Source organism: Pleurodeles waltl, chromosome 1_2 (genome assembly GCF_031143425.1).
Source record: "Pleurodeles waltl isolate 20211129_DDA chromosome 1_2, aPleWal1.hap1.20221129, whole genome shotgun sequence".
NCBI lineage: Eukaryota > Metazoa > Chordata > Amphibia > Caudata > Salamandridae > Pleurodeles > Pleurodeles waltl.
The window spans coordinates 38,474,680-38,488,283 of NC_090437.1; the positions used below are offsets into that span (position 1 = coordinate 38,474,680).

Genomic DNA, 13,604 nt, shown 5'->3' on the forward strand with positions numbered 1-13,604 from the left:
AATGTTGATTTGAAGAGTGTTTGGGGAACAAAAAATTGTCAGACCAAGGGTAGAGAAACATTGTTTAGAGCATGTCTCATCCCCGTTCAAATGTTTTTTTTTAAATGAACCAGTACAACAGGCCAGTTGTTTAGGCTGAGCTACAATTAGAGAATTAAACATGCCCAGTATACCTGCCCCTGCAAAATGTAATAACTGGCAAAAGTACATGTAAAGAAATGGCTCCCTGTTGCAGTTACCCCCCACTTTTTGCCTGATACTGATGCTGACTTGACTGAGAAGAGTGCTGGGACCCTGCTAACCAGGCCCCAGCACCAGTGTTCCTTCACCTAAAATGTACCATTGTATCCACAATTGGCACACCCTGGCATTCAGATAAGTCCCTTGTAACTGGTACTTCTAGTACCAAGGGCCCTGATGCCAAGGAAGGTCTCTAAGGGCTGCAGCATGTCTTATGCCACCCTAGAGACCCCTCACTCAGCACAGACACACTGCTTACAAGCCTGTGGGTGCTAGTGAGAACAAAATGAGTAAGTCGACATGGCACTCCCCTCAGGGTGCCATGCCAGCCTCTCACTGCCTATGCAGTATAGGTAAGACACCCCTCTAGCAGGCCTTACAGCCCTAAGGCAGGGTGCACTATACCATAGGTGAGGGTACCAGTGCATGAGCATGGTACCCCTACAGTGTCTAAACAAAACCTTAGACATTGTAAGTGCAGGGTAGCCATAAGAGTATATGGTCTGGGAGTCTGTCAAACACGAACTCCACAGCACCATAATGGCTACACTGAAAACTGGGAAGTTTGGTATCAAACTTCTCAGCACAATAAATGCACACTGATGCCAGTGTACATTTTATTGTAAAATACACCACAGAGGGCACCTTAGAGGTGCCCCCTGAAACTTAACCGACTATCTGTGTAGGCTGACTAGTTTTAGCAGCCTGCCACAAACCGAGACATGTTGCTGGCCCCATGGGGAGAGTGCCTTTGTCACTCTGAGGCCAGTAACAAAGCCTGCACTGGGTGGAGATGCTAACACCTCCCCCAGGCAGGAATTGTCACACCTGGCGGTGAGCCTCAAAGGCTCACCTCCTTTGTGCCAACCCAGCAGGACACTCCAGCTAGTGGAGTTGCCCGCCCCTCCGGCCAGGCCCCACTTTTGGCGGCAAGGCCGGAGAAAATAATGAGAAAAACAAGGAGGAGTCACTGGCCAGTCAGGACAGCCCCTAAGGTGTCCTGAGCTGAGGTGACTCTAACTTTTAGAAATCCTCCATCTTGCAGATGGAGGATTCCCCCAATAGGGTTAGGATTGTGACCCCCTCCCCTTGGGAGGAGGCACAAAGAGGGTGTACCCACCCTCAGGGCTAGTAGCCATTGGCTACTAACCCCCCAGACCTAAACACGCCCTTAAATTTAGTATTTAAGGGCTACCCTGAACCCTAGAAAATTAGATTCCTGCAACTACAAGAAGAAGGACTGCCTAGCTGAAAACCCCTGCAGAGGAAGACCAGAAGACGACAACTGCCTTGGCTCCAGAAACTCACCGGCCTGTCTCCTGCCTTCCAAAGATCCTGCTCCAGCGACGCCTTCCAAAGGGACCAGCGACCTCGACATCCTCTGAGGACTGCCCCTGCTTCGAAAAGACAAGAAACTCCCGAGGACAGCGGACCTGCTCCAAGAAAAGCTGCAACGTTGTTTCCAGCAGCTTTAAAGAACCCTGCAAGCTCCCCGCAAAAGGCGTGAGACTTGCAACACTGCACCCGGCGACCCCGACTCGGCTGGTGGCGATCCAACACCTCAGGAGGGACCCCAGGACTACTCTGATACTGTGAGTACCAAAACCTGTCCCCCATGAGCCCCCACAGCGCCGCCTGCAGAGGGAATCCCGAGGCTTCCCCTGACCGCGACTCTTTGAACCTAAAGTCCCGACGCCTGGGAGAGACCCTGCACCCGCAGCCCCCAGGACCTGAAGGACCGGACTTTCACTGGAGAAGTGACCCCCAGGAGTCCCTCTCCCTTGCCCAAGTGGAGGTTTCCCCGAGGGATCCCCCCCTTGCCTGCCTGCAGCGCTGAAGAGATCCCGAGATCTCTCATAGACTAACATTGAAAACCCGACGCTTGTTCCTACACTGCACCCGGCCGCCCCCGCGCTGCTGAGGGTGAAATTTCTGTGTGGACTTGTGTCCCCCCCGGTGCCCTACAAAACCCCCCTGGTCTGCCCTCCGAAGACGCGGGTACTTACCTGCAAGCAGACCGGAACCGGGGCACCCCCTTCTCTCCATTCTAGCCTATGTGTTTTGGGCACCACTTTGAACTCTGCACCTGACCGGCCCTGAGCTGCTGGTGTGGTGACTTTGGGGTTGCTCTGAACCCCCAACGGTGGGCTACCTTGGACCAAGAACTAAGCCCTGTAAGTGTCTTACTTACCTGATTAACCTAACAAATACTTACCTCCCCTAGGAACTGTGAAAATTGCACTAAGTGTCCACTTTTAAAACAGCTATTTGTGAATAACTTGAAAAGAATACATGCAATTTTGATGATTTGAAGTTCCTAAAGTACTTACCTGCAATACCTTTCGAATGAGATATTACATGTAGAATTTGAACCTGTGGTTCTTAAAATAAACTAAGAAAAGATATTTTTCTATACAAAAACCTATTGGCTGGATTTGTCTCTGAGTGTGTGTACCTCATTTATTGTCTATGTGTATGTACAACAAATGCTTAACACTACTCCTTGGATAAGTCTACTGCTCGACCACACTACCACAAAATAGAGCATTAGTATTATCTCTTTTTACCACTATTTTACCTCTAAGGGGAACCCTTGGACTCTGTGCATGCTATTCCTTACTTTGAAATAGCACATACAGAGCCAACTTCCTACAGTACACAAATGCAACTTTTAGTGAGCTTAATGAGTGGGTCCAGAATGGTACATTTAATGCTTCACTGACACGTCCAGGCGGGTGGTTATTGTGGCCAATAGATACCAACGGGTGTCATCAACGTTTTGTCAATTCCTCTGGGGTTTCCGAACAAGTAGGTCAGACCCTCGCTATATATCAACAGAACATGCTGACATAATTACGACATATAGTGTAGGAAAATTGTGCAAACAGTGGCTAAAATCATCCTCACTAGATGCAGTTGAGACCCATCTCAGTCTCCTGTCTAACAACACTGACTTACAAGATTTTTTGTCAGGCCCAAAGATGCCACGTAGGAAGCGTTTCCTGTATGAAGTATACAATGAAATATGGAAACTTTCCCAACAAGAGTCTGCAGCCCAGTTAAGGCAGATAGATCAGGAAAATATGGAAAAGGCATTAGCTGTTGTGGATAATGGGATTCACACCTTGTCCGACCGGATATATACAATTAACAACATTGTTTCTTCGGCTATAGACATTATAAGATCTGATATGTCTTCTTTATATCATGGACAGAGTCAGACCAGGTCCATTATGCAGTTGGGTTGGACACTTCAGACATTGAAGGCGGGTCGCGTTCCGTGGCAGCACATCAGTGCCAGGGAAATATTTTTTTCCTTTAATTTAACGCGACAACAACAACTAATGGCTAAAAAGGAGGCGACTTATGTCATGCTTAACATTGAAAAGATAGAAAGACTGCCTTTTACTGTGGCCGAGATTCCTTTAGCAGAGTGGTTGATACACGGGGTTATTAATCTGCCTATTTCTACATTACAATTCACTTCTTGTTTGAAACATGTTCCGGTAGGCAGATATGAAAAGTTGGGAGATAGTTACATCCACTTCCCCTCTCGTACAAATGCCTCAATGGCATGAAAGAGGTCTTTCTTAGCAGCAGTGAATGCAAGACTTCAGTCAACCATTCGATGATTTGTAAGCAGCTGTCCTTGCATGGGGCGTGTAATGCCTCGGTTGCAAACTTGGCTTGCTATCTGAAGGGAGTTCCAGTCCCCTTGATTAAACACACGTTCCGGGTGCTTTCAAACGGCAGCTACGTCCTCCTCAATAGTGAAGATTGTTGTGGCGTGCGGGCCGGAATAGTTTACGTTGTTTCGGTCACTAAGTTTGTTACATGCTGCGGGAAAGTGTTGTTTCTCCCCACTAAATTTAGGGGGGCAGCAGATATTTGGCCTCACATTGCTACTATTGCCATGTCGCGTAGCCTCTCATTATCCTAATGAGACTACTGGATTTTGAACGGCAAGATCGTTCACAGTGTGGGGGACTGAGTCTGGCCCACAGTGGATGACACTAGTCACTCTTAATCCTGTTTTGTGCTCCGGCTAACTAGCAGTGCCTCATCTCTCCCAAATGGAAGAGACAATTGGGCAGCCGAGCGCATAACATTTTAGCACTTCCCAGGGAAGTCGTGGTCACTCCGGTCACAACCGGTTCTCTCATACACAGTATAGTCTCAAATATAAATGACAAAGGTAGTTTAAGTTTTTAAAGATTGGTTTAATAAAACAACTGCATTTTAGATAGCAAAGCGTGAGCTGCAATAACCAGAACTACACAACACAGTAGGATTAAAATAGTCACAATGAGAGTGAAGCACAAGAATAAGGCTATCGTAGTGCCGCTAGATTATTTTCTCTCTAAGTTATATTTCGAGCACAGCATGTGAAGCTCTAAGCCTGCCTTTCAGGTTCCCCCGGGAGGACATCAACCCTCATACCGGAGCAAAGGCCTGTAATCTGCGTCAGCATTTGCAACGGGGCATTCAGTATCTAGTTGTAGGTTCCTGGCTGGATCTCCCTCTTGACGTGTACTAGGACTAGGAAGTGTTTTTATAACTAACACGCAGATGTTCTAAGAAAATGTCCCTACGTAAGGATGTGTATTTTCTATGAATACTGGAGACTAAACACATGGAATTAGGCGTAACATGGCTGGGGAGTGGGAGCCTCCCCACGCCATTGGCTTGCTTTGAAGGGCACATTTGGTGCCCTCCTTGCATAATCCGGTTTGCACCGGTCCTGCTCTGGCGCGAAAGCACACAAAGGAAAGACAGAGGAGTGGTCACTCCCCTATCACCACCCCAGGTGGCCACTTGATTCTGCCATCTGGAAAACCAAATGTGCATAGGCGCCTGGGAGCATCTGCTTGGTCAGGACAGGTGACTGACGCCAGTGACCCCCTCTGGTAGGTGGTCACCCTGCAGAGTGACCAAGCCCCCTGTTAGGGCTATTTAGGGACTCCCTTGGGGTGGATCTCCAGATTTGGCTTGTAAGACTCCACCAGGACTCCTCCGCATCGACCTCTTTTGCTCCTGGCCACCAGAACTGCTACTGGACTCTTCAAGAACCAAACAAGCCTGCAACTCCTGAGACGGCCTCCCTTGCAACATTGTTTCTTCAGATTATCCAGCATTTGCAATATTTCCACGGCTGTGCATCCTCAGGGGTCTGCAAGAATTCAGATGCACCAAAGAAGCAAGAAGGAATCTCTCTTGGAGTAATAGTCACTTCTCTGCATCCACAGGCAACCAAGGCAACGACGTCCGGCTGCTGGGATCTTCTCTCCTCCAGGACTGCGTGGACCCTGCAACAGAGGTGGTGGTGCTGAACGTCCTCTCTGCCCTCTGTCCAATTTGGGAGACGGTAAGCCCTTGCTTCCCCCTTGCAGGACATTTGCACGACTCCAAGGACCTCTCTGCAGCTCCTGGGCTCCACAGATGATAATCTTCCCTCATCGACCCAGATCTTCATCCACAGAACGGTGGGTAGTGGCTCCTGACCCACCTGGACACTTCTGCAACATAGATTGGACTCTGTCCCTTCTTTTGCAGGTCCTCTTCTTCCGGAATCCACGGCTGGGTTAGACTGGACTGGTCCTGGTCTTGCAATCTCCCTTTGTTAGTCTTCGGGAAGACAAGGTAACTTACCTCTGCTCTCCTGGTCGCTGGGGGTCCCCTAGGTACTCACCTCTTGAGGGCCCAAGTTCTCCCAGCTCTCTTCTAACTACAACACATCCTTGGGTGGGGGAACTTCACTTCGCATTCCACTATATTAGTATATGGTTTGGCCTCTCTATAGGGCCTTAGCTATTTTCCCTATTCCTTGACAATGCTGGCTGTTTCTATAAGCTAATTCCTCATATGTACTGGGTATATATAGTGTGAACTTACTTACCACCATTTGGGGGCTGCCTATAGGTAACCTAGTTCAGCAACAATGTGTGGTTCCTTTCAGGTATGATAAGTTGCTGTGTGACTGCTGTGGTATTGCAAGTACTTTACACTCGTCCCAGATAAGTCTTGGCTGCTCACCACAGCTACCACTAGAGAGCCCTGGCATCCTCGACACTCACTCACCACTAAGGGTTGCCTGGACCAGGTAAAAGGTGCAAACACCATAGGTGTCCACAAGGCTAGGTTCCTGCAGTATGCACCACCGGAATTCAGGGGACAGCAATGGTCCAGGTACACACATTGCATATGTTTATTTGCTATTAGGAGGGGTGTCTGCGGTGGACATTTGATGGTGGAACCTTTAATTTGTTGACAGATGTCAAAACTAAGGACATACTGCTTGGCCTGTTTGTATAACCTGTGCCACCAATCGCGTTTTTGTAAAAGGGATTCTGTAGCCACCACACCAGCATGGGCAGAAGCAACACCCTCATGAGCTGCTTTGATTAGTCCTAGCCTATGATTCTGGTTGTAACAAAGGGAATATTTTGGACACTTACGTAGTAGGAATATTTGATAGGTTATGCTTTTGGTAAAGGCTGGCAATGAGTTATTGCAGCAACAGATGCCATAGCAAATGCAGATTTAGTAGCTTCATCCGCCAATGAATTTCTTACAAAGTGTATTCCAACACGATGGTGGGCCAGTGTATGTATTACATGAGCCTGTGGCAGTTTCTCCTTAAGACCTGCCCCCTTCCCCCCCAGAAACGTGTGTATTATGGTGTTTCCCTTGGAATCTCTGAACCCATTAAGAAACCAGTAGTGCAAGTTTTCGTTAAAGGACTGTAAGCAATAATACAAATCACACATCTCTTTAAATGTGGCATACGTAAATCCAATGGTACCCACGATGATCTGGATTTATTTTTCTTAAAATTAGATTTGCAGCCATGGTCAGCAAATCCCAGCGCAATGCCCTCTACCCTGTCCAAATCTGTGTTGATGTCGTCGTCGTCAGATCTCACCTACATAGGAATCTACATAGGACAACAAATCAGGATCACGCTCATGTAATATTGATGTCACATGGTCTAAGAACAATCCTGGGCTGTTCTTACACCCTTGGCTAAGTCGACAAACACAACACAGAGCCTAATGCGGAAAATGTGCTTAAATCCCAGCTTTTGGGTACTAGACTTTGGCAGAAAAACCCATTGGAAGTGTCCAGTGTTGTTTTGTATTTTTTGTGTACAATGTTGTTCATAAGAGCTGTGCTCTGCGAGTTCTGAATGTCAAATGTGCACATGTGATTGTTTAAATGTCAGTAATCTAAGACTATTCTATAAGAATGGTCTGGCTTGGCTACACAAAACAAAGGTTATTCATAGCTGATACGCATGGTTCAGTACTTGTGAGAGAATCTCACTCACTGCTATTTTAGTATCAAGTTTCACTGGATAATGAGTTTGTATTTGGGGACTGGACCATGTAGGTATGAAGTCAGAAGGAGAGCCCCTATCCCATCCCACGAGGATGCGCTAAAATGTTGGAGCATGTCCCAGAGCTCAATCTGCGGCATAGGCTTCCTTTACTGGCTATGAGACAAGGACTGGGAAAGAAGGGAAAAATCCATCTTCCTCTTGTGGGAGCGTTTGGACAAACTCTGGTGGCCAATCTTCTTCTACCAGAAGAACATCATAGCTTAACCTTAATCTTTCTTTGAAAATTAATTTGTGTCCTTCATGAGCCCCTCAGTTTCAATTTTATTGTAGACCCTGTCGGGTGGGGCAATACACCTGTCTGGCATTTCAACTTCAAGGTAGTCATTAGTTGCTGTCACATCTAGAAGTTCTTGAAGATTCTGACGAACTATTGTGACCTCTGCCTAGCAGAGTCACTGCCCACGTCCTATTCTTCAGTAATTTTCTCAATATGTGTGCCATAATTAGCCAAAAGTGCTGCTGCCTCCTCCGTTTTGAATTGAGATTTATGCTGTGTAAGTTTCTCTTCCTTTTTCTATCCTGACATCAGAGGATCGTTGTGAGTCCTTTTCAGTTTCACGTACTCATTTCTGTGAGCTGCTAGCGTATTGCCAATACTGCTGCTCCCCCTTTAATGTTACTTAAAATGATTGAGGAAACGGTCCAAATGACCCATTAATTTCATTCCCAAATCCAAGGCAGAGACAGCCCTATGTTAATTTTGAATTTGTTTAAACACATCTGGAAATTTGCCAATGCTGGCTTATCTTGTGTCATAGTGTAAATTGCAACAAATACTGTGCGCCAAGTGGCACAGTCAGCTATGGAGGTAACCATTTTAAATGGAAAGCATATTGTGAGAATTCTGTGTTTGTCTTGGGGTCCCGGATGGGGAAAAACTGCTTCCAGCCGATTTGTTTTTGTGCAACCCAAAACGGAATGTGGTTCCTATGATAGTAATAAGACTGCATGTTTAGGGAGACTTGAGGCAACTCCACACCACTTAGAAGCTGTCAGCATGACTCCTAACTAGCTGGAAATGCCTCAACTAACCCCAGAAACGCAAAGGTTCTTTGTAGCAACCTAAACATGACACACTGACTCCTCAGAGAAGTAGAAGAAACAGATCATACCCCTTTCGCTCAGTTACTCAGAGACTCATACATGCAAACTCAGGAAACAACATGCAAACTGGATTTCAATGTATTTATTGAAGCAATTGTGTCCTAGTATAAAAAGCGCGAGCTGCGATAAGGCAGATGAAACATAGTACAGTAATCATTTCAACTAATGTAAATGATATGAACAACCCAACCAATTGGCAGGATTCTAGAGTCCTTCTTACATCCTATGTCTGGGTCTGAGAGCACAGCAGTGGTAAACCACTGCCTGTCCCGATCTCAGGAAATAACCCTTACCCCATAAGGGTCTGCCAGTTGTCTGAACGGCAATCTTCTCGGGAAGCTGAAGAGTCAGCGTCAGGATCAGCGAAGCTGTCAGTGGAATGATGTGCATCCCAGGATGGGCATGGCTGGAATGCCCTCTACCCCACCTAACTTAAACAACGTTCTAAGAACAGGCTTGACGTACTAATGTGTCTAGAAAATGGGGGCTGACTCCTGAGCTCCTGGAGTGGTAATATGAGTTAGAATATCATCTAACCAACATGGCAGCCTTGAGTAGGGCACAAAATGCACTGTGTACAAATGACTTGTGAAATGTGCAGCGTGAACAACTATGCCTTCGTGGAAAGAAGCAGCTGATTAAAATATAAGTACAATGTGTTAAATGCTGGCTGTGCTAGAAAATGTGAAATTAATAAAATGTGTCTAAATATATATACGGCACAGGCCTAATGCTAAAATAAGGGGGTCCAACTTAGGTGCTAAAGAATCCTACAATAATACCTCACAATTCAAGGACCACATCTGTGCTGCTTTTTGTAGCACAGGGTGTGGTTCCCGCTGTATGACTGGACTTTGTAATTTTCACATATTTTATTAAATGTGGTTAGCAACAACTATTTAATGGCTGCTCGGACTGTGGATTTTAAGCATCACAGCCAAAGTGTATGATTCTGTCAAACTACCTGTAAAACAACTTAAAAATTCATACCCATCCCACCTGAGTAGAAATACAAAATGTGACATTACATGTCAAAATGAGTTTTGTAACACACAGCTCGACACAATCAATAGCTTTCATAATGAACTTTAAAGAAAATGACTAAAGAAAAGATGTCCGATTACCTTAACCCCATATCTTTCTCTGAGGGATTGTGTACAGATGGTGGAATTGTACTTGACTTTGCAGAAGGCACTGGAATCTTAATAAACGGGGAAGTCTCTCTTATTTTCACTTCAGGCTGACTGTGTTTAGTTAAATCAGATGCTGGTGTTCTGCTTCCAAATGGTGTTTCTTTATCCTTGAAACTTAACCTATGTACAAAAAAAGGAAGATAAATGACCCACACAATATTTCCACTATACAGTACTGTCAATACAAAAGAGCCTACTATATGCAGTCAGACATTGAACCGTTACCACTGATAGATGTTAAAAAAAAAACACATTTCAGAAGTTCCCACGAGGATGCGGTAAAATGCTGGAGCATGTCCCAGAGCTCAATCTGCGGCATAGGCTTCCTTTACTGGCTATGAGACAAGGACTGGGAAAGAAGGGAAAAATCCATCTTCCTCTTGTGGGAGCGTTTGGACAAACTCTGGTGGCCAATCTTCTTCTACCAGAAGAACATCATAGCTTAACCTTAATCTTTCTTTGAAAATTAATTTGTGTCCTTCATGAGCCCCTCAGTTTCAATTTTATTGTAGACCCTGTCGGGTGGGGCAATACACCTGTCTGGCATTTCAACTTCAAGGTAGTCATTAGTTGCTGTCACATCTAGAAGTTCTTGAAGATTCTGACGAACTATTGTGACCTCTGCCTAGCAGAGTCACTGCCCACGTCCTATTCGTCAGTAATTTTCTCAAAATGTGTGGTATACATAGCCAAAAGTGCTGCTGCCTCCTCCGTTTTGAATTGAGATTTATGCTGTGTAAGTTTCTCTTCCTTTTTCTATCCTGACATCAGAGGATCGTTGTGAGTCCTTTTCAGTTTCACGTACTCATTTCTGTGTTGCCTGCTCATCTCTTTCGGTCCGTATGTCAGTTGAGTCCTGAAAGGTACGGGACGGGCATGTATCAGTACACTGAAACCTGTTGTGAAGTTTTAAATTGTCAGGATTTCTAAGATTGCATTGTTTCTCATTGTTGTTTTACTTTATCTTTATTAGATTTCTGCTTGTCCCAGAACTTTTAGATCCCTTCTGCGCTTGCTTGCCATTATCCTTTTCAGAATTACCTTTAAGTTATGGCCTATTTGATCTTGCCCCCAGACTATACCGGCCTATGCTAGTATAAGTCTCAGAAACAATCTTTGGTAGCTCGCGTTCCTGGTCTATTTGAGGAACGTCTATGAGCTGCTAGCGTATTGCCAATACTGCTGCTCCCCCTTTAATGTTACTTAAAATGATTGAGGAAACGGTCCAAATGACCCATTAATTTCATTCCCAAATCCAAGGCAGAGACAGCCCTATGTTAATTTTGAATTTGTTTAAACACATCTGGAAATTTGCCAATGCTGGCTTATCTTGTGTCATAGTGTAAATTGCAACAAATACTGTGCGCCAAGTGGCACAGTCAGCTATGGAGGTAACCATTTTAAATGGAAAGCATATTGTGAGAATTCTGTGTTTGTCTTGGGGTCCCGGATGGGGAAACACTGCTTCCAGCCGATTTGTTTTTGTGCAACCCAAAACGGAATGTGGTTCCTATGATAGTAATAAGACTGCATGTTTAGGGAGACTTGAGGCAACTCCACACCACTTAGAAGCTGTCAGCATGACTCCTAACTAGCTGGAAATGCCTCAACTAACCCCAGAAACGCAAAGGTTCTTTGTAGCAACCTAAACATGACACACTGACTCCTCAGAGAAGTAGAAGAAACAGATCATACCCCTTTCGCTCAGTTACTCAGAGACTCATACATGCAAAGGCAGGAAACAACATGCAAACTGGATTTCAATGTATTTATTGAAGCAATTGTGTCCTAGTATAAAAAGCGCGAGCTGCGATAAGGCAGATGAAACATAGTACAGTAATCATTTCAACTAATGTAAATGATATGAACAACCCAACCAATTGGCAGGATTCTAGAGTCCTTCTTACATCCTATGTCTAGGTCTGAGAGCATAGCAGTGGTAAACCACTGCCTGTCCCGATCTCAGGAAATAACCCTTACCCCATAAGGGTCTGCCAGTTGTCTGAACGGCAATCTTCTCGGGAAGCTGAAGAGTCCGCGTCAGGATCAGCGAAGCTGTCAGTGGAATGATGTGCATCCCAGGATGGGCATGGCTGGAATGCCCTCTACCCCACTTAGGCCTACATGATGTTTAACTTAAACAACGTTCTAAGAACAGGCTTGACGTACTAATGTGTCTAGAAAATGGGGGCTGACTCCTGAGCTCCTGGAGTGGTAATATGAGTTAGAATATCATCTAACCAACATGGCAGCCTTGAGTAGGGCACAAAATGCACTGTGTACAAATGACTTGTGAAATGTGCAGCGTGAACAACTATGCCTTCGTGGAAAGAAGCAGCTGATTAAAATATAAGTACAATGTGTTAAATGCTGGCAGTGCTAGAAAATGTGAAATTAATAAAATGTGTCTAAATATATATACGGCACGGGCCTAATGCTAAAATAAGGGGGTCCAACTTAGGTGCTAAAGAATCCTACAATAATACCTCACAATTCAAGGACCACATCTGTGCTGCTTTTTGTAGCACAGGGTTTGGTTCCCGCTGTATGACTGGACATTGTAATTTTCACATATTTTATTAAATGTGGTTAGCAACAACTATTTAATGGCTGCTCGGACTGTGGATTTTAAGCATCACAGCCAAAGTTGTATGATTCTGTCAAACTACCTGTAAAACAACTTTAAAATGCATACCCATCCCACCTGAGTAGAAATACAAAATGTGACATTACATGTCAAAATGAGTTTTGTAACACACAGCTCGACACAATCAATAGCTTTCATAATGAACTTTAAAGAAAATGACTAAAGAAAAGATGTCTGATTACCTTAACCCCATATCTTTCTCTGAGGCATTGTGTACAGATGGTGGAATTGTACTTGACTTTGCAGAAGGCACTGGAATCTTAATAAACGGGGAAGTCTCTCTTATTTTGACTTCAGGCTGACTGTGTTTAGTTAATTCAGATGCTGGTGTTCTGCTTCCAAATGGTGTTTCTTTATCCTTGAAACTTAACCTATGTACAAAAAAGGGAAGATAAATGACCCACACAATATTTCCAGTATACAGTACTGTCAATACAAAAGAGCCTACTATATGCAGTCAGACATTGAACCGTTACCACTGATAGATGTTAAAAACAAAAACACATTTCAGAAGTTCAGTGCACAAAAGATCTATCATGAAGAAAACAATACAGAATTCAATATCCAACAGATCTTTGAATATTCTTCACTGTGAAAAAGCAGAGGAGATCCAACAGCAGAGCTTGCTCCATTTCCAGAAGGGCCACTTTGCTAGAGATGCATCGACTGAGCTCTCTTTTAGGTTGCGAGCAGAAGTGAAATCCAGTGTGAGGCATGGCACAGGAAGCAGTCAGGTTAATTCATCCGGATTAGTGAATTTAGTTGCTGCTTTGAGCCAGGGGTGTTTTATTTCCTGTTTATATCCTGTAAGCTTTGCCCTCTGATATGTTAACATTAAATGTAAACATGAGGGGCTATGCTGTAATCGTAAACCTGTCATCCCAAATGGGATCTGAACATTGCTAGAGATGCACATGAGCAGACCATGCTGATAATTCGTTTACTGGATAAATCAAATACAAAGAAAAAAGCAAGATCCCCCTATCCATGAGTCACAGCATACTTAGGATAACTTATCTCA

At 44.7% G+C, this 13,604-nt stretch overlaps 1 protein-coding gene across 3 annotated transcripts in view; it reads right to left on the reverse strand.

Annotated features, from left to right (window-relative positions):
* CENPC (centromere protein C) overlaps positions 1 to 13,604 on the reverse strand; it is a 904,489-nt gene that overhangs the window by 712,694 nt on the left and 178,191 nt on the right. For all 3 annotated transcript variants that reach the window (XM_069235766.1, XM_069235758.1, XM_069235777.1), the window contains exons 9-10: positions 12,766 to 12,954; positions 9,868 to 10,056 (exon numbers count right to left, since the gene is read on the reverse strand). In XM_069235766.1, the coding sequence (XP_069091867.1) occupies positions 9,868 to 10,056; positions 12,766 to 12,954 (378 nt within the window). The remainder of the gene's footprint in view (positions 1 to 9,867; positions 10,057 to 12,765; positions 12,955 to 13,604) is intronic.